Source organism: Panonychus citri, unplaced genomic scaffold (assembly GCF_014898815.1).
Source record: "Panonychus citri isolate SS breed McGregor unplaced genomic scaffold, ASM1489881v1 Contig00138, whole genome shotgun sequence".
Classification (NCBI taxonomy): domain Eukaryota; kingdom Metazoa; phylum Arthropoda; class Arachnida; order Trombidiformes; family Tetranychidae; genus Panonychus; species Panonychus citri.
The window spans coordinates 4,342,350-4,369,571 of NW_026515543.1; the positions used below are offsets into that span (position 1 = coordinate 4,342,350).

The window sequence follows — 27,222 nt, forward strand, 5'->3', positions numbered from 1 at the left end:
ATGAAAATTTTTGTTACCAATTGCTAATTAACAACCGATAAGAACATAGCTACTTAGGTTGATTAGAGAAATCAAGATGATCAACAGGATTGATTGGCTGTTTATTAGCCAATGGTAATTAGTTAATGGTTAACTGGGTGATAATAGTTGATTATGAACGAAAAAAAAACCAAACAATTAAGAGATGACAAATTTCAGAGCAATTGTACTTAAACAGATGATTATGAGAAAACCACAATTGATGATTTCTTTTCGCACTTAATAGTAACTGTAGGTGGTCATTGTCCATCATAAGCTTTCTAGAACATTCAAAGTGTGTATCAAGTTAAAAGAAAAAGTATTTAAAAAGAATCAATAATTAATTGGAATTAATTGAAACAACTAAAGGATAAAAAGTAAACAATTAAACCGAGAAAAGGGGAAGGTTTTTAATTGCATTCCATTTGAAAAAAGAATAATTCTTATTGTAAGTTTATCAATGATCCCTTTTCTCTCATTTTTTCGCCGGTTTTTCAATTTAATTTATTCTTCTTTCTTATTTATTGTTTTTCTCATCAATTAATTAGTTACCTAATTATTTTTACTGTTGCCAATTGCTGCCTTTGTTTTATTGATCCACAATGGAAATGACCGAGGAAGACATCAATCTCTCAAACGAATCCTTCGAGATTTAAATGCCATCTTTGACCGAGAAAGAGCTTTGTAAGTAGAAACAATGTTTTCTTTTTTTAATTATTCTTTTCTCTCTCTTTCTCTGTGATTATCATTTGTTTCCTGTGTCTTTTTATATCCTTTCCCTTTTCTTTCCCTTTCTCTCTTTTTTCTGTGTTATATTGGAATTGTTATTCTTTAAATGGAATGTGTTAAATGTTGATCATTTTCGTCTACGATCTTCTCTTCTTTGGTGGCTCTTTCGTTGTTCTTTTTCTCTCTTCGTTCGCCTTAATGTGTGTTTTTCTATAGGCTTGAGTTTGAAATTGTTCCGATGGAGGAAAAAGTTCTCAATAAATCTCCTGTTTGTTTTGAAGATCAAAGGATTGGATTGGAAAGTTGGGCTACTCAATATTTATATGCTTACAGTTATACCGAATTCATGAAATGCCGAGCCGCTGTAAGAACTGGAGGTTAGTTGTTACTCTTCATCCTCATAATTTACCATCAATTAGAAGTTTATGTTAACATAAGAGTGAAGAAATAATTTTAATTCTTTCATCATTCTGACCCATTTTTCTCCCCTTGAGCTTTAATTTTGTCTAAATGATTACTCAGATTTGCTCAGTCACTTTTCCAATTGTTTCTCTCTCAAATCTTATTTTCTTACTTTTTTCTTCGGTGTTTATCTCATTTCCCTGATTTTTGTTTCTATGTTTACAAATTGACAGATAAACAGACAATCAAAGAATTAACTCGTGCAATTTTGTTGATCAATCCTGATATTAAAACTTGTTGGAATTGCAGGTTGGTGTTTTTTTCTCCATCTTTAGTAAACTATCATGAAAAAGTTTCTTATTAAGTAATTTTTCATCTTTTTTTGCTATTCAGAAAGCAACTTGTCCTCGACAGATATGTAGATGTTATGGACGAATTGAAACTCTCGTCACTTATTGCCAAAAAACGCCAAAAATGTCTAGAAAATTTCGCCCATAGGTAATAATATGTCTTCCAATTTTTTGCTCTTCTAACTTTTTCTCTTCTTTTCAATTACTCCAGGCAATGGTTAATTAATTTTTATATATCCATCAATGGTCAGCCTGATGAAAATTTTGTCAACGCAGAGTTGGATCTATGCTATGAAGCTGCTAGACGATATGCAAGTAATTACTATGCATGGGATCATCGAAGATGGATTGTGACTACTTTTTCGAACAATTTAACAGTAAGTAAACAAGATTAAATTGAATCCATTTTCCTGATTCTTATTTCACTTGTTTTTTTGCAGACTTTTGAAAGTGAATTCAATCAAACCAAACCCTGGATTCAGCGTCATATAGCTGATTACAGTGGATTTTGTTTCAGGCAATTTATTTTGGTAGCAATGGGACAATGTTTCAAATCTCTGAAAAGCATAAGAGCAGCTAATGCCGATTATGAGAAACTATTACTCGATGATATGGAATTTGTAGATGATCTTTTAAATCTTCATTGTAACAGAGAAACTCTTTATCTTCATCGTCGTTTTGTGATAAAACAAATACTTTCTTTCAATCCGGACAAAGAAACAGAGCTACGCACACGGGAAACTCGCTTTGTATTCGAGTATATTAGGTTAGGAAGAGACAAAATTTTAATTCAACGGCATGTTAGATGGGGTCGAGCGCGTCTCACATGGCCATTTTAACATTTTTCTTTTAATTATTCCCATATATACATATCTGCTATTCTGTTATATCTTTTACAATCAATCAAGTTTTTCTTGTTCATTTTCAATTCTCATTTTAATCAATTATCGAAAAATGATCAAATTATCTCTTTTTACCTTTTTAATACCCAAATTAACTCAAACATGTTACCACTCACTAACCTAATTTTCTCATTGAGTTAATTGCTGTAGAAGAACATTATTTATTTATAATTTAGTTCATCTATACACACTCAATTATTGTTTCTATTGCAATAATAGAGTCATCAAATTTTAATCTGTAGAAATCACAATCAAATAAGATTTTCTTATAATTTTGTATACACTTACAATCAACGACAAATTTACTTAATTTTCAATTATTAATAAAATCAAACTTTAATTCAATCTATTTATCCTTAATTGTTAACCATCACCAATCCAAATTAAAACATGATTTAAGATGAAGTAAATCTTTGATTAAATTGTGATACAAGAATAACAATCGGAACAATTAAACAATAAATAAAACAGTTAATTAGTTAACCAGAATCACTATTTTCAATGAGTTGATTAATTATTTACAGATGGAAATGGATGGAGATTAATTGAAGTAACAATTAACTTAATCAATTTTCTTGTTCGTCTCTGATTCTTGTTCTTGCTCCTCTTGATTTACCGTTGATTTAACAATTAACTGTTTATAATTTAATATACAAGAGTTAATTGTAGACTTCCAATCAAACTTTTCAATAGCCAATTTAATGATGATAAGAAGATGCTAATTAAACAAAAAAGAAAAAGAAAATTTTCCAATTACAATCAATGAGACGAGAATTAAATTATCTTTACCTCAATAATTACTCCAGTGATTATGATTTGTGATTGATTAAGCATCGGGAGCAGCCTTTCAAGTTGGCCTGATTTAACGAGAAGGGAACAATTAACAACGATGGAAACATAGATCATTATGTTGATCGCTTTCTGCCAAATCAGTAAATTGCGATTTCCCTGAATACTGAAAGGTCGTTGATAAGTGACACACAATTTAAATGCATCGCTCCTGATTTCAATTAGATTGTTAATCAACGCACAAAACGCTGCCAAAGGGAATGTGACTGAGAAGAGTGTGACATAACCAAATTGAATGAACAGTTCGAGATAATCTTCGAATGTTGATTCGTACGAATATAAACTCGATTCCAGTTCGGCCTGAGTGACCTCCGTCGAGGCCAAAGTCGGTGACAATTTATACGACTGAGTTAAAAAAGGCCAAAGCGATTCCTTGATGTTTCCAATAACTTGTCTTGTTATTAAAAGTGCAATCATTTGCTGAGAAAATAATAAGTAAACAAATCAACAATTAAACGAAACAATTAAATTTAATTTGGCTTTGATTAGTTGAAATTTCAGAAAGATTAGCCAAAAATTGTATATAATTAACTCGGGAAAACGTTAATGTAATCATAGATCATTCGTTGATTTAAATTGTTGATTGTTGACGATGAGTATTTTATTTCAAGAAAATGAGTGAATTTAATTGTGGTTAATTGTTGTTGATTAATTCTTACCTCTCGTAATTTAGCCATGTCTCCAATATAAAAGGCAATGTAAAATAAGGACAGAAATGAATTAACGAATTGAAACTATTCGAATGAAAAGAGAAAGTTAATTAACAGACGAAATTAATTAAATTGTCAATCGAGTCACAACAATTAATAATGAAAAGAAATCACAATTACCAGGACAAGTTTAATCATCAAATTGCTCTCATAAGTTTCTTGGTATTGATAGTTTTCTGTTGACCAAACAAAAAAAGCAAACAATTAAAATCATTCTAATTGTGGCAGCGATAATTATATTTAATTGTTGATTCTAATTGATTTTACCTTTATTGTTCAACCAGAGAGCTAATTTCTCATAAACAACATCTAGAATATGAATGACCAGTCCAAACAATACCTTGGGAAAATATGATGTCCACTTTGGATAAAATTGTTCACCAATGGCAATATTATCCCACCAAGTCTAATGGAAGGACAATTAATGATTAGTAAATTAGTTGATAGTTTCAGGTAAATTTAGATTACCTGAAAATGAAGCATATAAAACATTGAGAGAAAAACAATTAACAACGACAAGCCCATTACCGGGATTGTGATTAGGTAAAAAAATAATTTTCTTTTCCAATGAGGATAGAAAATCTCAGCGATTCCTTGGGAATCCTTTCGAGTGACCACACCATGGAATTGTGGACGAATATCAATCAATTCTGATTGATTAGATCGAGAGGTTGAAGTTGTCGATGACCATTGATCGGTCAAAGTTGTTCCATACTTTTTCCAGGATTCCAAATAAAGGGAGGACCAAACGGTGAGTATAATTGGAAAAAGGGTTAAACAAAGATCACTTGACCATTGGTCAGAACAGGTAACACTAATTAGAAGACCAAATAGTCCAGGAAGTAAAAGGGAATAGGTGTAATGTCCAAGGAAGGCGAAATACAGGGCGATCTTTACACCGAAATAGGAATAGATTTCTTCGAGTGGTTGAGATGAGGTAAAATCGGAGACCCAAGATTTACGAAGTGAAGATAATTCCTCCTCATTGTGTAATGGCAGTAATTGTTTAATGTAACCTAATTGTAACAATTTAGGTATAATCGCTTCACCGTCAATCAATTTCATCTGATTAACCAAATTATCATCGAACGATGAACTTTCCTTGAACCATCTTAACGTGTTCAGATAATAACGGATTATATTTTGTCGAGTTGCGGCTGAAAGGATCGGGCAACATGAGGCTGGTGTTGTTGGGGTCAAAGGTGAAGATAAACATGATGATGATGCTGATTGTTGAGATTTGTATCGATTAACTGGATTATTATCAAGATAGCCCAAGAAAATCGCGGCCTCCTGAAGCCATTCTGGTTCAGCTGATACATAAAAGGCTTGTTCGTTATTATTGGTGAGAGATTTGCTTTCGAGCACTAATTGTGGTACCAATCGATTGATTAAATTCTGTAAACAGTCCATCATTGGGTATCCTTTGGGTGGGAATATAATGACCACATCATGGTCTAAACTTTGTTCACTTTTCCTCTTCCATATGAGGTGTTTTCCACCCTCTTCCAATTGGTGTCTTTGTTTCTCAATCAATCGAACCAGAGCTTCTTTTTGTTTTCTAAATTGTTCCTTAATTCGTTGTCTATTTATGGCATTTGTTGTATTATTTAATTCGATTGGTGGCTCTCTATCAGTTAATTGTGATTCTTTTGGACAGAATGGAACAGAATCATGGATGGAAATAGAATCTCCTAGTAGAGTCATCGATTCCTCTTCTGAAGACATTATTGTTCAAGAGATAATTTCAATCGATAATAGTAATGAGCAAATTCAGGAATAAACAACAGTTAAAGTTGAAGAAATTGTAGAATTAAAATTAATTGTAATAGAAAAAGCGAAACGATGTAATCACAATTCGTTGAGAGTATTGATTGTTTTCCATTCTCGAACCTGTTAACATGTTCCAATATTTGATCATCAGTTTCAATTGTATTCCAACAATTTAAACCAATGTTCACATTAACAAGAAAATCAGTAACAATTAAAATTAGAAAAATACACTCATAGATGAAAGAAAGGTGAACAATTAAGGAGAAATCAAATGAATTCGTAATACACTTTAATCGAGGTCTTAGAAGGTGAGAAGCGAATGTAAACAAACCGAATATTAATGTATTTCTATGGGGAAAAATCGAAATCGAAAGAACAAAAATTCACAGAGAAAAAAAATCGAAGCTCGAACATAGAAAAGGAATTAATTTGATTGTCTGCGCAACAGTCGAATCACAATTAAACCGAATCATTTTCTTGATTGTTTGCCAGTTTGGAATGAGAATTTAATTATTATCACAATTTGTGGAAAATAAAACGATGATTAAGATTTACAATTAATTGGAAAAAGAAAATAATTCAATTGTTTAAGTTGGTAATTCGAGGACACAGATTATTACAATTAACTAGAATTTATTTGTTGTATAAAAGTTTTTTAAATTGTTACAATTTGATTTCATGTTGATTTAGAAATTTTGCTTTTTTGAACTTGATTGTTGTGTTAATTGTTTCCTAAAACACAATCACAGTTAATTTTGTAAAGATGATTAAGTTGAACCTTGTAAATTGATTGAATGTGTTTACACTTTGTGGTAAATTAAATTGTTTTGTATTGTTTACAATTCTATTTCAATGACTAATTGATTCCTTTCACTTAATTTAGTGGTAGACTAGAAGATTATTTAAAAAAAAAGAGATGACGATTAAAATGAATTGACTGATAATCTAAATTAATCATCTCTCTGAAATAAAATGTTAAAATTACAATTTGATTAATTGTCATTCCATTGACTTATTTTGGTTTTGCTGATTGTAAACAATCAACTAAATTACCAAACTCCGATTAAAGATGAGACCTTGATTGTATTGCAGCTGTTAAATCAATCATTTGGTTAATTGTGGCAATTAAATCTGATTGTTTTAACCACAATTTAGAGCATAATTGTTGTAATTGGTAAACATCAGATTCCATTTGGGATGAGGGAAGATGAGAAAATAATCCAACCTTAATTTGACTAGAAGTTGTTGTTGATGTAATTTCATTGATGAAAAATAGATTTCGACAGAATCGTTTTAAATTGTTATCAGAATCATCGTTAATTTCACAAATATCACCCGAGCCAATTGGTGAGGGTTTACAACGACCCTTGCAATCAATAAAATCACAATCTTCATCCTTGATACATGAATCAATGTGTTGAATTGATTCTCGAACGATTTCCCTTGGATATAACATGTCCGAATCAATTAGGACAATTGACCCGTTATCGGTTATCCCAAATTGATCATATTTAACATCACAAAGGTGTAAATTGTACCCGCTCATCTCAAGATCCCTCAACCAGGTCAATAACATGGTCGCAATGTGAACCCGCCGATGGAAAGAGGCAACAAATGGCCGAGTATTAAGTTTATCTGGCATAATGTCGGTCAATTGAAGGATCCTTGGGATATATTCAACGGCATAAAAGTGACCACAAGTGGCCTTAAGTTGAGGTAATAGTTTAATTGGATTCCATTGGGTTAAAGAGCCGAAAAAAGTTGAATAAATGAATTCATTGTCTTGGGCGAGAATCCATAGATTGTGAAGCTCTTTGTTGGTTAGAGAGGACAATTTGGAGGGCGATCCTGTCCAGGGAATGGTCAAATATGATGAGTCAATATTTTCCGAACCATCGAAAGCAGTGGACACAATTGAAGCTAATCCTTGGATTATCTCGTCTCGAGTTAATTTCAGATCAACATCCATCATGTTGGTTGATTTCAATTTCTTAGCTTTCACAATAATCTCAGAGTTTTTCCACTCTCCATAAAATATACACTCTTTACCACCATGGAAGGACCTGGTTGATGGACATGACTGTATCACCGAAGATGACCCTTGACACCAATCGGAGCAAAGGTTACCAATGATTTTATCCTTTTCCCAGGCCACACAAACCTCTTGACGGGCAAGCATTTTACCAGAAAGACAATCTATCCAATGGTAGAAATTAGTAAATTGATTGACCACCAAAAGAATTGAATCGAGAATCAAGAAACCAGTTAAGATGATGATCAAAAATGTACCAAGAAATATAAGCCATTTCCTCCGTGACAATCGACCCAAACGAAGCAAAATTAATCGCAATACAGTTAAATTGAACATAATTTCCTAATTGTTGTTGATGTTTAATCCCTCTAATCAAATGGTTACAAAATTTTACCTCCTTCCTGATTCATCACTCAATTTAGATTATTTTCCAGAGATTTGATCCTTCAGAATTATCCACATTTTCCAACCATTGATGATTAATAAATTGTCGTAATGAACCATTGGGTAATCCTGAAAATTAATTAATGTAGTTAAGATGAAAATAATTAGCACAGAAAATCAAATGAAAACATAATCGGTCAAGAGACAATCTTACTGATCATCAATACTCACCAACGAAACTTTCCCAAGGTTTGATTAAAATGGTAAAGATTAATAATAGTAAATAGATGATGGACATACAATTAGTCATTGTAATCAATAGTTAATTGTAAAAATTAAATCCATTAATATCAATCAAGGTTGAATCCATTTCTCCTTGAAAAGGTAACGTTATTTTCAATGGAGCTTCAAAAGCACAAAATAAACATGAAACTTTGAATTAAATTACAAGTTAAAAGTAAATTCTCTGATTTAACCAGATAGACAATTAGAATTACTAATTAATAGAGAATTAAATTTATAATAATTGATTAAAAGGAGACAATTAATTGGAACTTCAAGTGATATACTTTACTCATTTTTCTCAAGATCTGATATAAGAACAGCTGATCGATCTGAGTAGAAACTGTTATCTAATGATGGAGAAAGTGAATCGGAATTTTTTTGTTTCTATTCAATTATTAATCTTTATTGTTTTATTGGTCGTAAATTTAATTATCGACAATCGATTTCATTGAAATTGAATCATTATTGCTCCATTTTGGTGGAACGGGAAGAAATTCATATTGAGAATATGGTAAAAGGATCTAAAAGTGTAGGGAGAGTGAAAGAAACAAATTGTTTCAAACAATTACAAGTAATAAATATAATTGTTATCATAATTTGCTTATTCTAGCTTATTATGATTTGAAGTAGTTGATTTTTGTTTAATTAAAAAAAATGTTGTTCATCAGAAATATCGGTATTGATGATATATTGTAACAGAGGCACAGCCATGATGATGGTTGATGATCCATTAAATTGTAGCATTAGAATTGAAAGGAGAAAATGATAAACCAAGAATAACATAGAAGAAAAATGAATTAATCATGTAGTTAATTGTTGCAATCAAATCTGGTTTACAAAGCTCCACATGATACCAATAATTGTTCAAGTTCACCTTTATTATCCAAAGCAACGGTATCATCACAACCTCCAATAAATTTACCATCGATGAAAACTCTTGGAACCTAAAACAATTGGGAAGCAGAAAACAAAAATCACCAGCTGATTAACAATCAAATAATCATAACAATCAAAGTTCAATATTCTCACAGGGTTTGAGTAAATGTGAGATTCAAGTTGATGATTAATTTTTTTCCATTAGACAAAAATGAAAGCTTACCGTTGATCCTCCAGTAATTTCCTTTAGATAGGCTTGAATACTTGAACAATCAGGTCGCTTTTCAATCTCGATGATCTCCAATTGATCGGGTTTAATTGGGTACTTGGTTAGAACTGCTTTCGCCCGTTTACAAAAAGGACAATAGGTTTTGGAAAACACCACAACTTTTGATTTAGCGATGGTTGTATCAACCAGAATTTTAATTCCTTCGTCCATGACTGTTGGTGTTCCTGGTCGAGCAAGAAATGATCCCATCTACGTATCAAAGGAAGGTATTTATTACAATTTCAACAGTTTCTCTGTAATTAAATGAGTGAACAATCAGATAAAATTAGTGAGCAATTAATTAGTGGAGATAAACATTAATCAATTTGATAAACAAAAGAGGGATTATTGAATCAACAAATTGAATGTGTTGTTACCTAGTAACTGGAATTATAATTCATTCATTCATTCACCCGGTTACTTTAAAATTCAATTGTGATTTTAAATTAATTGATTACAATTGATTGGAACAATTTAATAGACTCGATTTCTTTTCATTAGAACTTCATGAAAAGTTCGGTCATTCATTTTCTCAATTTCTTCTAATAAGAATAATCTTGTAATAAGACAATTTGATTAATGTTATCGAATTCTTATTAATCATAGTTATCAAGGATTAAAAGGTTAATTAGAAATTATTTCGAAAATGATGTTTAACATAATAGATTAACATTTAAAGATCAATTGTTATTAACGGATAAGAGGATCATGTGAAAATTTAGATAATTTGAAAAGTGATAACAATTATAACTCTTGTTAATGTTATTAATTGTGATCGTAAATATTTAGTTACTGTTTAATTATTTTTCATCATTTTGGAAACAAATTAATGTCAATTTCTCTCTTTCTTTCTCTGTACTTTCCTAATTCAAAGGCAAAATATTTAACCTACCTTCAATTGAAAGATATTTTCATGTCATAGTCATCGATAACTATCTTTGCTTGATTACATATTCACAATTAACGAAAAGCTCAAAAATCCATTTCCACCTTTAAGAAAATAAAGTTAATTTTTTGGATGATCAGCGACAATTTCAACTAATCTCTTAATGATTTGGTCAAATCCTTCGTCAGCATAAATTGAATCTCGTCCTGAGTATAACCATAGTACTTTTCGAGAAGCTTTAAAAACTGTTTATAAGTTCCAATAGCCATTGGAAAGTGACCTGGACACTATAATAGTGACTCGGACTACCAGATAATCCACTACCAATTTCTGCCTCAATTGAATAGTCAATCTCAGGTCTGACACAAATGAAAATGGTTACATTTTTTCATAAATATACTTCTGAAAATCAGAGTAAATTAGTTAATTTTCAACAATAATGTGATTACAATTAACTTACCTGTTCAGCATTTTCTCACATCCACCTAGACCTTCAATGTTAATAAAATCAAGATCACCGACACAATAAAGACAAAGGATGAACCATTTTGGATTAGGTAATTAAGATTTTGATACCTTCAGAACAAGTTAAACTTTCATTAAAAATACTGAAAATGACTCTTATCAATAACGATAAAGATTCATCACATTGAATAATTACATGAAACAATCTCAAAAAGATCTGAGGACAAAGAAGATAAAAAAACAATTAACTAATTAAAGTTGAGAGACAAAGAGAAAAGAAAAATAATTTTTTCATTTTCTATTCTATTCGCGCCTTTGGAAGAGAAAGCAGCTCCATCTGTTGGCGAATAGAACATAGGGTTGGAATATTCTCTCACTCTTGTTGTTTTCTATTCTCATTTCATTTCATATGGATGAACTTTTCTTTTGTAATCATCATCATCCAACATCATCTTTCTAATTAATTATAGTTTAATAAAAATCATGTTATGTATTGTGTCACATTATGAATGACAGTTTGGATCCAATTTCCACCATTGGTGGTGGTGGTGGTGGTTCCGGAGGTGATTCACTTCCCTCCGCTTCTGATCCAACCACCGTTCAATTGCCAACAATTGAAGTCTCAACCCTAGTCACCTACATAAAGGAAGTCGTTGCTCCTGCTTTAGAAGGGCGAGCATACGTTCATCCATCTTTAGTAAATCTACTTGATCGTTCAAGTTCACAGGAAAAATTGAAAAAATTTATCACCGATACTCAAGTAAAATCCATCTTAATTCAAAGATTCTCCAGTAAAGGTAAAAGATGACTAATATATTCTTCTCTTTTTTTCTTTCTCTCTTTTTCTCTTTCTCTCTGATTCTCATAGAGGGTATTAAAAGAGCTGACATTCTCAAGCAACTGTTGTTTGTTTTCTCTAATTTAATGATTTATTTTTCACTTGTATTTGTTTTCTTTTATCTACAGAGGATGAAGAAGTATCTGAACATAGCTCAGAATCTAGTGACAATGTCGCTTTTTCCATTACCGAGGAGGCCAGTTACTCTAACCCCCGGGTAACTGGACATTTGTTAATCAAAAAATCTCCAGTCTTAGAGGCTGACAAAAATATTGCCAGTCAATTGTTGTACATGTATTTGGATAATACAAATGTCTATGAGACTCTTCATTATTATGTTAGCTCTGGTATTGGGCCAGTTTTTAAGTCATATGTTAGGGAAACTAAAAGGGCAGAAAGGTAAGGTCTTCACATTATTGAAACAAAGAATTACAATCTACCCCTTTCAAGGGCTTACCTTATGTGAATATAATCACTGATTTATTTTGATTAATCATCTACTTTCTTTGGGCGTTTATTTTGTATTTAAATTTTATAGAGACGGTGATAAAATGGTCCCTTCCACCGAGAAGCGAATTGCTGAGTTGGAGATGAATTTATTACATTTACAACAAAACATTGATATTCCGGAGATTAATTTACAAGTTCACCCAACTGTAATAGCAGTGATGAAAAAATGTGCCGAAGAGGGTTGTAAAGCAACGGTAAATGATTTTGCCGATAAAATAGATGATTCAGTTTTCCTAAATCAATTACAGAATCAGGTGAACCGGTGGATCAGAGAGATTCAAAAAGTGACCAAATTAGATCGAGATGCGTCCACAGGTACTGCTCTTCAAGAGATTAGTTTCTGGCTTAATCTGGAGAGAGCTTTACTTAGAATTCAGGAGAAAAGGGAAACTCCTGAGGTTGCCCTTACCTTGGACATCCTTAAAAAGGGTAAACGTTTCCATGCCACCGTTAGTTTTGATGCTGACACCCGATTGAAAGAAGCTCTGGCCATAGTCAATGATTATAATCCATTGATGAAAGATTTTCCTCTCAACGATCTACTCTCAGCCACCGATTTAGACAAGATAAGATCAGCCCTTCAAATTATCTTTCATCATATGAAAAAAATTCGTAATACCAAATATCCAATCAAACGAGCTTTAAAATTAGTGGAAGCCATTTCAAGAGATTTAATGACGCAGTTGTTGAAGGTACTGGGAACAAGACGAATGATGAACATTTCTTTTGAAGAATTTGAAAAACTAGTGAGTGCTTGTTCTGAAGTATTTGGAACTTGGGATGATGAATATGATAAACTTCAAGGTTTATTAAGAGATATAATCAAACGCAAACGAGACGAAAATTTAAAAATGGCTTGGAGAATTAATTTGGCTCATAAAAAGCTTCAAACACGAGTTGATCAAATGAAGAGATTCAAACGTCAACATGAGCAACTTCGTGCTGTTATTGTTAGAGTATTGAGACCGGTATCATCTTCTCATCGAGCTGCAATCACCAGTACCGAAGTCGATAAAGAGGTTGACATGGAAGAAAATTTTTCGGCTGAAGAAAATGCCGATCTCAATGCAATTGGTGAGGTTAATCTTGCCTATGAATTGGTTAAAGAGGTTGATCCATTGGATATAAGTAAAGAAGGAAGTGACTCATGGGAAGCAGCCTTGAAACGTTACGAAGAGAGAATAGATCGAGTTGAAGCTCGAATAACAGCAAAACTTCGTGATCAATTGGGAACAGCTAAAAATGCTAATGAAATGTTTCGCATTTTCTCTCGATTTAATGCTCTTTTTGTTCGACCTCACATTCGAGGAGCCATTCGAGAGTATCAAACACAACTGATACAACGAGTTAAAGATGACATTGAAGCGTTACATGAGAAGTTTAAAATTCAATTTCTCCAAAGTAAGGCTTGTAAAATGTCCAAGGTTCGTGATATCCCACCAATCGCTGGAAGTATTTTATGGGCAAAGCAAATTGAAAGACAATTATCTGTCTACATGAAACGAGTTGAAGACGTTCTTGGAAAGGGTTGGGAAAATCATGTAGAAGGTCAAAAGTTGAAAGCTGATGCAGATTCTTTCAGAGTTAAATTAAACACTACACCAATATTTGAAGAATGGGCTCGAACTGTGCAACAAAGGCAACTTAATGTATCTGGTCGTATATTCAACATTGAATCAGTGAGATCTCGATCAGGTAAAAATAATGCACTCAAGTTACGTGTCAACTTTATGCCGGAAATAATTACCCTCGCCAAAGAGGTACGAAATTTGAAAAGTTTGGGTTTCCGTGTTCCTCTGGCAGTTGTTAACAAGGCTCACCAAGTGAATCAACTTTATCCTTTTGCAATATCTCTCATTCAAACAGTTAAATCTTATGAAAGAGCCTGTGAAAAGGTTGATGAGAAACCCACCGTCATCTTATTAGTAGTTGGGATGAAAAAAGATGTACAAACAATCCTATGTGAAGGTGTTTCTCTTGTCTGGGAATCTTATAAATTAGATCCATATGTTAAACGGCTCGCCGAATTTGTTCAAAATTTCCAAGAAAAAGTGGACGAACTTTTGATCACCAATGAACACATCGAAATTGAGGTAAAAAGCCTTGAAACTTGTGCCTACTCATCAACAATCTTTGCAGAGATTTTAAATCGTATTCAAAAATCAGTTGATGACTTAAGCCTTCACCGTTACTCTAATCTTAATCAATGGGTCAACAAATTAGACGAAGAAGTTGAAAAACGCCTTGCAGCTCGTTTACATGCCGGAATTAAAGCTTGGACTGCTGCTTTGGTTGGTCAAGAGAAAGATGATATGGATGTTATACCCGATACCGAAATTGTTGCCACTCCTGTTTGTAAAGCGGGTGGTGACCCGAAAATTCAAGCTCTTTACCATGAATTCCGGATAACAAATCAAGTCATGTACATCAGCCCATCCATTGAAGAGGCACGTTTCAATTTACTCCAACAACTGTTTGCTTGGGAAAACGTTGCTCTCCTACTTAATCGTATTGAATCAACACGTTACCAAGTTGGTTTGGATCGATCCTCTGTACCACAGTATCGAATGTTGTTGAAAAAAATGACCGATGGTCATACAGCAATTGAACAAGCTTATGAAGCGATTGAGGATAAAATTGAAAAAATGAAAGTTTATGTTGATCAATGGTTAAGATATCAATCATTATGGGATCTTCAACCTGATATGCTTTATGCTCAATTGGGAGATGACATCTCAAAATGGATGAATACTCTTACCGAAATTAAAAAATCCCGATCCATTTTTGATACCACCGAAACTCGTAAAGAAATTGGACCAATCATCATTGATTATGCTAAAGTTCAATCTAAAGTTACTCTTAAATACGATTCATGGCATAAAGAGGTTCTTTCTAAATTTGGTTCACTTCTTGGTAATGAGATGGTTAAAATGCACACTCTCATTTCTAAATCTCGTTCTGAACTCGAACAACAATCAATCGATACAGCAAATACAAAGGAAGCAGTTACATTTATTACCTATGTTCAATCATTAAAAAGTAAAATGCGTCAATGGGAGAAACAAGTTGAAATTTACAAGGAAGGACAACGAGTCCTTGAACGACAAAGATTCCAATTCCCGACCAACTGGTTACACGTTGATAATATTGAAGGTGAATGGTCAGCTTTCAATGAAATAATGAGACGTAAAGATGCCGCTATTCAAGCACAAGTCGCAAGTTTACAAGTTAAAATTGTGGCTGAAGACAAATTTGTCGAGACTCGAACTACAGATCTTCTTGTTGAATGGGAAAAAGGTAAACCGGTTGAAGGTTCATTACCACCCAATGATGCTACAGCTCGACTTCAGATGTTTGAAACTAAATTTACTCGCCTTCGTGAGGATCGGACAACGTTATGAAAGCAAAAGAAGCGTTAGAGTTACTTGAACCTGGTGCAGCTCCTGTTCTTGCCTCTGATGAGAAATTAGATGTTGCCCTGGAAGAGTTACAAGACTTGAAAGCAGTTTGGTCTGAATTGTCCAAAATTTGGTCTCAAATTGAAACTCTTAAAGAGTTACCTTGGCTTTCAGTTCAACCTCGAAAAGTCCGTCAAAGTTTGGACAATCTGATGAATCAATTGAAGGAAATGCCAGCTCGTTTCCGTCAATATGCATCTTATGAATATGTTAAAAGATTAATCCAATCTCACCTTAAAATTAACATGATCATCATTGAACTTAAATCAGATGCACTAAAAGAACGTCACTGGAAACAATTAACTAAACAATTACGGGTCCGTTGGGTGATTAATGATTTAACCTTGGGACAAGTTTGGGATGTCGATTTACAACTAAATGAATCAATTGTACGTGATGTTATTCTAATTGCTCAAGGAGAAATGGCCTTAGAAGAATTCTTGAAACAAGTTCGTGAAGCTTGGCAAAACTATGAGCTTGACTTGATTAGCTATCAAAACAAGTGTCGCCTCATCCGTGGTTGGGATGATTTATTTAACAAAGTAAAAGAGCACATCAACTCAATTACTGCAATGAAATTGTCACCCTATTACAAAGAGTTTGAGGAAGATGCTCTCGCCTGGGAAGAGAAACTTAATCGAATCAACGCTCTTTTTGATGTTTGGATTGATGTTCAACGCCGATGGGTTTACCTTGAGGGTATTTTCTCAGGTTCTTCTGATATTCAAGCTTTACTTCCTGTGGAAACTCAACGTTTCCATTCAATCAGTACCGAATTTTTAACACTCATGAAAAAGGTCAGCAAAAGTCCATTGGTAATGGATGTTCTCAACATTCCGGGTGTTCAAAAATCTCTCGAAAGATTAGCTGATCTTTTGGCTAAAATTCAAAAAGCACTTGGTGAATATTTGGAAAGAGAAAGATCATCTTTCCCTCGTTTCTATTTCGTCGGAGATGAAGATCTTTTAGAAATCATTGGTAACTCTAAAAATATTCCTCGACTTCAGAAACACTTTCGCAAAATGTTCGCTGGTGTTTCCTCAATCATTTTGGACGAAGATTCAACTTACGTTCTTGGTTTAAGTTCTAAAGAGGGTGAAGAGGTTCGGTTCGCAACACCAGTCTCAATTAAAGATCATCCTAAAATAAATGAATGGTTGGCACTTGTTGAGCAAGAAATGAGAATAACTTTGGGTAAATTGTTAGCTCAAGCTGTCTCTGATTCTGCTTCATTCAAAACTGGTGACATCAATCCAGCTGATTACATGGAATGGCTTGATAAATATCAAGCTCAGATAGTTGTTCTAGCCGCTCAAATTGGTTGGTCCGAATATGTTGAAAGTGTACTTACCACAATGTCAACCGAAGAAACTGGTGATTTAAAACCATTAGAAGAAGTGTTGAAATCGGTTGAGAAGACACTAGTTATTCTTGCTGATTCAGTTCTCCAAGAGCAGCCTGCCCTTCGTCGTAAAAAGTTAGAACATTTGATTACCGAGTTTGTTCACAAACGAGATGTAACTCGATCATTGATCAGGAGAAAAGTAACTTCACCAAAATCTTTCCATTGGCTTAATCAGATGAGATTTTACTTTGACCCTCGACGTCCAAGTGTCCTTAAACAACTTTCTATTGTCATGGCAAATGCTAAATTCAATTATGGCTTTGAATACCTTGGAGTTCAGGATAAATTGGTTCAAACTCCTTTAACTGATCGATGTTATCTTACCATGACACAAGCATTAGAAGCACGACTTGGAGGTTCACCTTTCGGTCCTGCAGGTACCGGTAAAACGGAATCAGTGAAAGCTCTTGGAAATCAGTTGGGTAGATTTGTTCTTGTTTTTAATTGTGATGAAACGTTTGACTTTCAAGCCATGGGTCGGATTTTTGTTGGTCTTTGTCAAGTTGGTGCTTGGGGTTGTTTTGATGAATTCAATCGTTTAGAGGAACGTATGTTATCAGCTGTTTCTCAACAAATTCAGCAAATTCAGGAAACTCTTAAATCTAATCAAAATCAAGATCGAACTGATCTAACTGTTGAACTGCTTGGAAAACAAGTTCGTATTGTCGCTGATATGGCCATTTTTATCACAATGAATCCTGGTTATGCAGGTCGATCCAATTTACCTGATAACTTGAAGAAACTTTTCCGTTCCCTGGCCATGAATAAACCTGATCGACAATTAATTGCTGAAGTGATGTTATTTTCACAAGGTTTCCGAACAGCTGAAAAATTAGCCAACAAAATTGTGCCTTTCTTTAAACTTTGTGATGAACAACTTTCAAATCAATCTCATTATGATTTCGGTCTTCGTGCATTGAAAAATGTCCTTGTTTCAGCGGGTAACATTAAACGAGACCGAATAGCCAAAATTAAGGAAGACATGAAAACTCGTGGTGATGCTGATCTCATCGATGAGGCTCGAATTGCGGAAAAATTGCCTGAACAGGAGATTCTTATTCAATCAGTCTGTGAGACTATGGTTCCAAAACTGGTCGCGGAGGACATTCCCTTGTTATTTTCACTTCTATCTGATGTATTCCCAGGAATACCTTACACTCGAGCTGAAATGGCTCAACTTAAAGAACACATTGCAAAAGTCTGCCAAGAAATGCATCTTATTTGTGGTATCGAAAAGGGTGACTCTAATGGTGAAAATGCTTGGATTGAAAAGGTACTTCAATTGTATCAAATATCTAATCTCAATCATGGTTTGATGATGGTTGGTCCAAGTGGTTCGGGTAAATCAACCGCTTGGCGAGTTTTGTTAAAAGCTCTTGAACGGTATGAAGGAATTGAAGGTGTGGCTCATGTTATCGATCCAAAGGCCATTTCAAAGGAGGCACTTTACGGAAATCTCGATTCTAACACTCGCGAATGGACTGATGGTCTATTCACACACATTCTAAGAAAAATCATAGACAACATTCGTGGTGAGATTAACAAACGCCAATGGATCATATTTGATGGTGATGTTGACCCTGAATGGGTTGAAAATCTCAATTCAGTTCTCGACGACAATAAACTACTCACTTTACCAAATGGTGAACGTCTTAGTCTACCTCCTAATGTACGAATCATGTTCGAAGTTCAAGATCTCAAGTATGCAACTCTTGCCACCGTATCTCGTTGTGGTATGATTTGGTTTAGTGAAGATGTTTTGTCTACTGAAATGATTTGTGAAAACTTTTTCCTTCGACTTGCATCTGTTCCTCTGGAGGAAACGGAAGAAGATTCAACACCCTATGGAAATAAGAAGAAAAGATCAGAAACTGGATCAGATTTATCATCTTCTGATATCTTATCGCCTAACATGCAAGTTCAACGTGATACCATTAACATACTTCGACCTTATTTCACCTCAGATGGACTTGTTATCCGAGCCCTTGAATTTAGTGCGACTCAAGAACACATTATGGACTTTACTAGACTTCGAGCTCTTAATTCCTTGTTCTCTATGCTCAATGAAGTGGTTCGTCGGGTCCTTAACTACAATCACAATCATTCCGATTTTCCTATGCCTTCAGAACAATTGGAAAGTTATATTTCCAAATCACTTGTTTACGCAATTTTGTGGTCATTTTCCGGTGATGCAAAACTCAAGTCTCGTTGTGATCTCGGTGATTTTATCCGAAATGTAACCACAATCCCATTACCACCTAACACAGCTTCATTACCAATAATTGATTATGAGGTGGCATTTAATGGTGAATGGGCACCATGGCAAAATCGTGTTCCTCAAATCGAGGTTGAAACCCATAAAGTTGCCGCTCCTGATGTTGTTGTTCCAACTCTGGATACTGTTCGTCACGAGTCTCTACTCAAAACTTGGCTCGCTGAGCACAATCCTATTGTCCTTTGTGGTCCACCGGGTTCTGGTAAAACAATGACACTTTTCTCAGCCCTTCGTTCCCTCCCTGATATGGAAGTTGTTGGTCTCAATTTTTCCAGTGCTACTTCACCCGAACTATTATTGAAAACATTTGACCATTACTGTGAATATCGTAAAACTCCTAACGGGATTGTTCTTGCTCCCGTTCAACTTGGTAAGTGGTTGATACTTTTCTGTGATGAAATCAATCTTCCCGATATGGATAAATATGGTACTATGAGAGTCATCTCATTCCTCCGTCAAATGGTTGGTCATGGTGGATTTTACCGAACCACCGATCAGGCATGGATTCGTTTGGAAAGAATCCAATTTGTTGGTGCTTGTAATCCGCCCACTGATCCCGGTCGTAAGCCACTTTCTCATCGATTCCTTCGTCATGTTCCTGTGGTTTATGTTGATTATCCTGGAGAAACTTCACTCAAGCAAATTTATGGTACATTCAACAGAGCCATGTTACGTGTCATTCCACCACTTCGAGCCTACGCTGACCCATTGACCGCTGCAATGGTTGAATTTTACCTCATGTCTCAAGAACGATTTACCCAAGATATGCAGCCACATTATGTGTACTCTCCTCGAGAATTGACTAGATGGGTTCGAGGTATTTACGAAGCAATTCGTCCATTAGAAACACTTACAGTCGAAGGACTTGTTCGTCTTTGGGCTCATGAAGCTTTAAGATTATTCCAAGATCGTCTTGTTACCGACGAAGAACGTATCTGGACTGATGAAAATGTCGACATGGTTGCACTTAAACACTTTCCTAACATTGATCGTCGACAAGCTCTCGATCGACCAGTACTTTACTCCAATTGGACATCGAAAGATTACATACCTGTCGACCGAGAAGAGCTTCGTGGTTTCATCAAAGCTCGACTCAAGGTATTCTATGAAGAAGAACTTGATGTTAAACTTGTTCTATTCAACGAAGTGTTGGACCATGTGCTTCGTATTGATCGTATTTTCCGTCAACCACAAGGGCATGTTCTTTTGATTGGTGTTAGTGGTGCAGGTAAAACAACTTTATCCCGTTTCGTAGCCTGGATGAATGGTCTCAGCATTTTCCAGATCAAAGTTCACAATAAATATACCGCTGCTGATTTCGATGAAGACTTACGATGTGTACTTCGTAGATCAGGTTGTAAAGATGAAAAGATTGCCTTTATTCTCGATGAGTCAAACGTCCTCGATTCAAGTTTCCTCGAGCGGATGAATACTCTTCTCGCCAATGGTGAGGTTCCCGGTCTCTTCGAAGGAGACGAATTTACAACCTTAATGACCCAATGTAAAGAAGCCTCACAACGCGAAGGCCTCATGTTGGACTCTAACGAAGAGCTGTATCGTTGGTTCACACAACAAGTTATGCGAAACCTTCATGTAGTTTTCACCATGAATCCATCGTCTGAAGGGCTTAAAGATAAATCGGCAACATCACCCGCTCTTTTCAATCGTTGTGTCATCAACTGGTTTGGTGATTGGTCTGATGAAGCTCTTTACGAAGTGGGTAAAGAGTTTACAGCTAAGCTTGACATCGATCGACCAGCTTATCGTGCTCCAGAATACTTTCCCACCGCTTTCCCAGGAACTCCAATGCCAGCGACTCACCGTGTCGCTATTGTCAACGCTCTCGTTTATTTCCATCAAACTCTCCATTTGGCCAATAAACGCCTTCTCAAACGTGGATCTCGTATCACAACAATTACACCTCGTCACTATTTGGACTTTATCAACCATTATGTCAAACTTTTCCATGAGAAATGTTCAGAACTCGAAGAAGAACAGTTGCATCTCAATGTTGGTCTATCAAAGATTCGAGAGACAGTCGAACAAGTTGAAGAACTACAAAAATCGCTCGCCTTGAAAACAACTGAACTTGAGGCGAAAAACCAAGCTGCAAACACGAAATTGAAAGAAATGTTAAAAGACCAACAAGAAGCTGAAAAACGTAAACTCCAATCTCAAGACATTCAAGCTCAACTCAAAGTAAGTGATATAATCATAAATTAATCAAAACCTCAAACTGATTCGATTAAACAATTTACTCAATAGAAACAAGAAGAAGCTATTCAAGAAAAACGATCAAGCGTCATGGCTGATCTATCGCAAGTCGAACCCGCCGTGGCAGAAGCTCAACAAGGTAAAGATAATTTCCCCAACATTTTATTGATTAATTGTCTCAGTCTTTTCACTAATACACTTTAACCATAAACCAACATCAACTTTGATTGTTATTTCTGTTTATTATTTTATTTTTATTTACGTTTTTGTTTTTGTTTTTGTTTTTTTTATTTTTCAAATCATTTTATTTTTATGTTAATTCGTGGCTATTATTTATGATTTATTATTTTGGACGCAATCAAAACTTAAACCACAATCAATTTCCTACCTTAACTATTACGTAGCTGTGCAATCGATAAAGAAACAAAATCTTGTCGAAGTTAAATCAATGTCCAATCCTCCACCCCCTGTGAAAATGGCTCTTGAGTCGATTTGTTTGCTTCTTGGAGAATCGACATCTGATTGGAAAGTTATCAGATCCGTTCTTCAACGGGATAACTTTATTTCCACAATTGTCAACTTCCACACAGATAATATAACGTAAGAACAATCAATTAATCATTTGTTTCTTTATTTTTCTCCTCTCTTTGCTTCGCTATCTTATTACCTGACAAATTGTTGAACAATTCATTTGAGTAGCTGTGAAAGGTATTAAAAGGCAACATTTAGTTGAAGTCAGGTCAATGAGTAATCCACCGATTCTCGTGAAAATGGCTTTGGAATCAATTTGTTTACTTCTAAACGAACAAGTTCTTGATTGGAAAGCAATTAGAACTGTTATCATTCGTGATAATTTTATCCCGACAATCCTCAAATTCAATACTGAAGGAATTGCGTAAGAAATTAACTAATTGTGTGATGACCGATCTTTTTTATTTTCAATATTGTTTTCATTACAATTATCGTTGTTACTTTTCAATTAATTTCAATAGTTTGCTTTTTTTCATTATCATTTTTTTGCTCATCTTCCCCGTTATACATTTTCTCCATCTAATTTCCACTAATTGATTGATTTTACAGGAATGATATACGACAAAAAATGCGAACCAAATATCTGGAAAATCCTGATTATAACTTTGAAAAAGTTAACCGTGCTAGTCTTGCCTGTGGTCCATTGGTCAAATGGGCGATAGCTCAGCTCAACTACTCGTCAATGTTGAAGCGTATCGAACCTCTGAGAAATGAATTGACCAGTTTACAATCAGAGGCTGAAAGTAATAAGAAAAAAGCTGCTGATATTGATTCAGTTATTGTTAATTTAGAAAAGTCAATTGCTTCATACAAAGAGGAGTACGCTAACCTCGTTAGTCAAGCTCAAGCCATTAAAGCTGATCTAGCCTCGGTTCAGGCTAAAGTTGATCGTAGTATTGCTCTTATCTCATCGTTAAGCTCAGAGCGGGAACGTTGGGAACTGTCTAGTGAAACTTTCAAACATCAAATGCAGACTATCGCTGGGGATGTGCTTTTATCATCAGCGTTCCTTGCTTATGCTGGTTACTTTGATCAACAATATCGTCAAAATTTATTCAATTCTTGGTGCACACATTTACAACAAGCTGCAATCCTTTTCCGTCCTGATCTTGCTCGAACTGAATATTTATCAACAGCTGATGAAAGGCTAAGATGGCAAGCAAATTGTTTACCATCTGATGATCTGTGCGTTGAAAATGCAATCATGCTGAAACGATTTAATCGTTACCCACTGATCATTGATCCATCCGGACAAGCAACTAAATTCCTGCTCAATGAGTTTTCCAACAAGAAGATTACCAAGACAAGTTTCTTGGACGATTCGTTCCGTAAAAACTTAGAGTCTGCTCTTCGTTTTGGTAATCCATTGTTAGTTCAAGATGTTGAAAACTACGATCCTATTCTCAATCCAGTTCTTAATCGTGAAGTACGTAAAACTGGTGGTCGAGTGTTGATAACTTTAGGAGATCAAGATATTGATCTTTCACCATCTTTCTCTATTTTCCTCTCGACTCGAGACCCAACCGTTGAATTTTCACCTGATCTCTGTTCTCGAGTTACATTTGTCAACTTTACCGTCACCCGGTCCAGTTTGCAGAGTCAATGTCTAAACCAAGTCTTGAAAGCGGAAAGACCAGACATTGATGAGAAACGTTCCGATCTATTAAAACTTCAAGGTGAATTTCATGTTAAATTACGACAACTTGAGAAATCGCTTCTTCAAGCTCTCAATGATGCCAAAGGTCGGATTCTTGACGATGATAATGTTATTGGTACATTAGAAAAACTTAAGAATGAAGCTGCCGATATCTTCCGTAAAGTCGAGGAAACGGACAAAGTAATGGCCGAAGTGGACGCTGTGTCTCAACAATACATGCCACTGTCTCATGCATGTAGTTCAATTTACTTCACTCTCGAAGGTCTCAACCAAGTGCACTTCCTTTATCAATACTCACTACAATTTTTCCTGGACATTTACAGTGACGTTTTACTTCGTAATCCTCACCTCGAAGGTGTTAACGAACCAAACGCTCGACTTTCTATTGTAACCAAAGATCTTTTTGAGGTAAGTTAAATAATTCAATTTCTTATAAAATTTCTTATTAATCAACATCTATTGTCTCCTTTTCGAACTCACTCAGAATGTTTACCGACGTGTGACTCGAGGAATGCTTCATGACGATTGGATTGTTTTCGCTCTTTTATTATGTAAAATTCACCTTCGTGGTTTCTCAGCGTAAGTTGAACACATAATTTTAAACTGATTCATTTTTCTTTATTAATCAATTTTTTTATTTCTCTCTTTAGTGAGCCCAACTTTGAAAATGAATTTGATCATTTCTTACGAGGTAAAGAAGGTATTTTACCTGGACAACCAACAGTGTCGTCATCTTTACTAAACACTGACCAACTAGAAAATGTGACCGCTCTCTCTAAGTTACCCGCTTTTAAAAGTATCCAGCAAAAGATTGATTCGTGTTCTAATTTGAAAGAATGGCTTGATACTACTGCCGCTGAGGAAAATGTCCCTCAATTGTGGGATGATGAGAAACTATTAACTTATGTTGGTATTGCAATGCACCAACTATTAATAACCAAAGCTTTCCGACCAGATCGTGTTATTGCCATGGCACGAAAAGTGGTTGAGACAGTTTTAGGAGCTGCTTTCCTATCAGCTGCTGAAACTGAACTGGACATGACAAATATTGTACAGAAAGAGATTAAACCAACAAATCCTATTCTCATGTGTTACGTTCCTGGTTACGATGCTTCAGGAAGAGTTGAAGATCTATCAGCTGAACTTGGAATTAAACCTGTTTCCATTGCTCTTGGTTCAGCGGAGGGTTTCAGCCGAGCTGAGAAAGCAATTAATTCAGCTTCCAAAAATGGTGGTTGGGTTATCTTGAAAAATGTCCATCTAGCTCCCCAATGGCTTGTACAGTTGGAGAAAAAATTACATACCCTTCTAGCTCATCCAGGATTCCGTCTATTTTTAACATTTGAAATTAATCCAAAAGTACCAGTCAACTTACTTCGCGCTGGTCGAATATTTGTCTTTGAACCACCACCGGGAATCAAGGCCAATCTACTAAGAACCTTTAACACCATTCCAGCTGAAAGAATGACCCGACTACCAGCAGAGCGATCTCGCCTTTACTTTTTACTCTCATGGTTCCATGCAATTGTGCAAGAGCGACTTCGATACTGTCCTCTTGGTTGGTCCAAAAAGTATGAATTCAACGAATCAGATCTTCGAGTAGCAAGTGATACATTAGATACTTGGATTGATTCAGTTGCTCTTAACCGCACCAACTTACCGCCTGAGAAGGTTCCTTGGGACGCTATCAGGACTCTTTTTGGTCAATGTATTTATGGTGGTAAAATTGATAACGACTTCGATCAACGTTTATTAACATCTTTCTTGAACAAACTTTTCACATTTAAAAGTTTCGAGCCTGATTTTGGTCTAACAACTGCTTCCGGTCCTGACGGGAAACAGTCTTTGATAACTATGCCGGAAGGTAATGGTCGAGATCATTTCTTTGAGTGGGTTGAAAGTCTTCCGGAAAAACAAACACCCTCATGGCTTGGACTACCTGATAATGCTGAGAGGGTACTTTTAACTAATCAAGGTGCTAATGTTGTCTCTAAATTATTGAAACTTCAATTAATTGAAGATGATGAAGATGTAGTTTATGTTAGTGAAAGTGAAACCAGTGAGGGTACACGACGAGTTAAACAATCTTCCGGTGACGGTCGACCTGCTTGGATGCGAACCCTTCTCAATTCAGCAACTAATTGGCTTCGATTATTACCAAATAATTTACAAACTCTCCATCGAACAGTTGAAAATATCAAAGATCCACTTTATCGTTACTTTGAACGTGAAGTTAACAGTGCATCTCGTTTGCTTGAAATTGTCCGACATGATTTGGATGATGTTCAGCTGATTTGTAAAGCAGCTAAAAAACAAACTAATCACCACCGTTTAATGATCAGCGATTTAGCCAAAGGTGTAATTCCCAATCATTGGAGGAAATATACAGTCCCACAGGATACTACGGTTCTTCAATGGATTGCTGACTTCAGTGATCGAGTTAAACAATTACAAAAGGTTTCCAATAGATGTACTTCAGGAGGAGCTTCCGTATTAAAGGTTTGTTATTGATTAATTTAATTAATTAACATCATTTTTGTGACAAAAATTTTCCTTTCTACAACTATCATAGGGAATTAATGTTTGGCTCGGAGGTTTATTCAATCCTGAGGCTTATATCACAGCAACTAGACAATATGTTGCTCAAGCAAATAATTGGTCACTTGAAGAGTTATACTTGGAAGTGGAAATTGCTGATTCGGACAATCAAAATATAGTAATGGATGAATGTAGTTTTGGTGTAACAGGTAATTAATTAGATTGCTGTTTAATGCTATGCTTTTGCTTGTATGATTGAATATAAATACTCACTCAATTTTTTTTCTCTCAATTTGGTTAACAGGATTGAAATTACAAGGAGCAAAAACAACTAAAAATAAACTTTATTTAACTTCGGCAATAATGACAGATTCACCATTAACCCGTCTCAGATGGAGCAGGTAAACTAATTGTTTTTTGGCTCTACGAATGATCAATATTATTTCAATCTAATTAACAAAATCTTTCTCTTTTATTTAACTTACAGAGTCGATAAAGGAACTGGAATCAAAGGATGTAAAGTTACCTTACCTGTTTATCTTAATCTCAATCGATCTGTTATTTTGTTCACTGTAGACCTTGAAGCTGGACCTAATCATGATGAATTTTCTTTCTATGAAAGAGGAGTTGCCTTTATCAGCTCTTCCCTTGGTTAATTGTATCATCAATTTCTAATTATTCTTATCCTATCTCTCTTCCACCTTCCATCTTTCTCCTTTTTCATCCATTTTTTTACTCCTTCAAAGAGTGAAAACTAAAACCAAAAGCCATTTTAGGAAACTAAAGCAAAGCAAGAGAAAAGCTTCTCATCTTGTAAAGTTAATTAGTTGATCATCTTTTTCACAATTTACTTTTATCACTTTTTCA

At 34.9% G+C, this 27,222-nt stretch overlaps 5 protein-coding genes across 5 annotated transcripts; 2 read left to right on the plus strand and 3 right to left on the minus strand.

Moving 5' to 3' along the window:
- Positions 1–605: 605 nt before the first annotated feature.
- LOC128392994 (protein prenyltransferase alpha subunit repeat-containing protein 1-B-like) lies at positions 606–2,746 on the plus strand. The gene is given in 7 exon segments (XM_053353090.1): positions 606–648; positions 651–702; positions 964–1,124; positions 1,383–1,458; positions 1,543–1,647; positions 1,711–1,876; positions 1,940–2,746. Coding segments are annotated over 7 exon segments (987 nt in total). The 5' UTR covers positions 606–620; the 3' UTR covers positions 2,339–2,746.
- LOC128392989 (anoctamin-8-like) lies at positions 2,712–6,110 on the minus strand. Its single transcript, XM_053353084.1, has 6 exons — positions 4,429–6,110; positions 4,228–4,366; positions 4,081–4,136; positions 3,910–3,984; positions 3,191–3,670; positions 2,712–3,119 (listed from the first exon to the last, which is right to left on the minus strand). The coding sequence occupies exons 1-6, from the start codon at positions 5,686–5,688 to the stop codon at positions 2,964–2,966; spliced, it is 2,166 nt and encodes a 721-aa protein (XP_053209059.1). The 5' UTR covers positions 5,689–6,110; the 3' UTR covers positions 2,712–2,963.
- Positions 6,111–6,332: 222 nt separating this feature from the next.
- Positions 6,333–8,660, minus strand: LOC128392993 (divergent protein kinase domain 1C-like). Its single transcript, XM_053353089.1, has 2 exons — positions 8,381–8,660; positions 6,333–8,278 (listed from the first exon to the last, which is right to left on the minus strand). Exon 2 carries the CDS (start codon positions 8,099–8,101, stop codon positions 6,797–6,799), a length of 1,305 nt encoding a protein of 434 aa, XP_053209064.1. The 5' UTR covers positions 8,102–8,278; positions 8,381–8,660; the 3' UTR covers positions 6,333–6,796.
- A 147-nt stretch (positions 8,661–8,807) lies between these two features.
- On the minus strand, positions 8,808–11,127 carry LOC128393001 (glutaredoxin-1-like). Its single transcript, XM_053353099.1, has 4 exons — positions 10,925–11,127; positions 10,471–10,866; positions 9,534–9,832; positions 8,808–9,378 (listed from the first exon to the last, which is right to left on the minus strand). Exons 3-4 carry the CDS (start codon positions 9,786–9,788, stop codon positions 9,268–9,270), a joined length of 366 nt encoding a protein of 121 aa, XP_053209074.1. The 5' UTR covers positions 9,789–9,832; positions 10,471–10,866; positions 10,925–11,127; the 3' UTR covers positions 8,808–9,267.
- A 172-nt stretch (positions 11,128–11,299) lies between these two features.
- LOC128392987 (dynein heavy chain, cytoplasmic-like) lies at positions 11,300–27,178 on the plus strand. Its single transcript, XM_053353082.1, is given in 12 exon segments — positions 11,300–11,726; positions 11,896–12,166; positions 12,306–15,661; positions 15,664–21,614; positions 21,681–21,768; positions 22,034–22,229; positions 22,710–24,225; positions 24,302–24,396; positions 24,468–26,316; positions 26,390–26,564; positions 26,660–26,756; positions 26,843–27,178. Coding segments are annotated over 12 exon segments (14,055 nt in total). The 5' UTR covers positions 11,300–11,434; the 3' UTR covers positions 27,012–27,178.
- Positions 27,179–27,222: the final 44 nt, after the last annotated feature.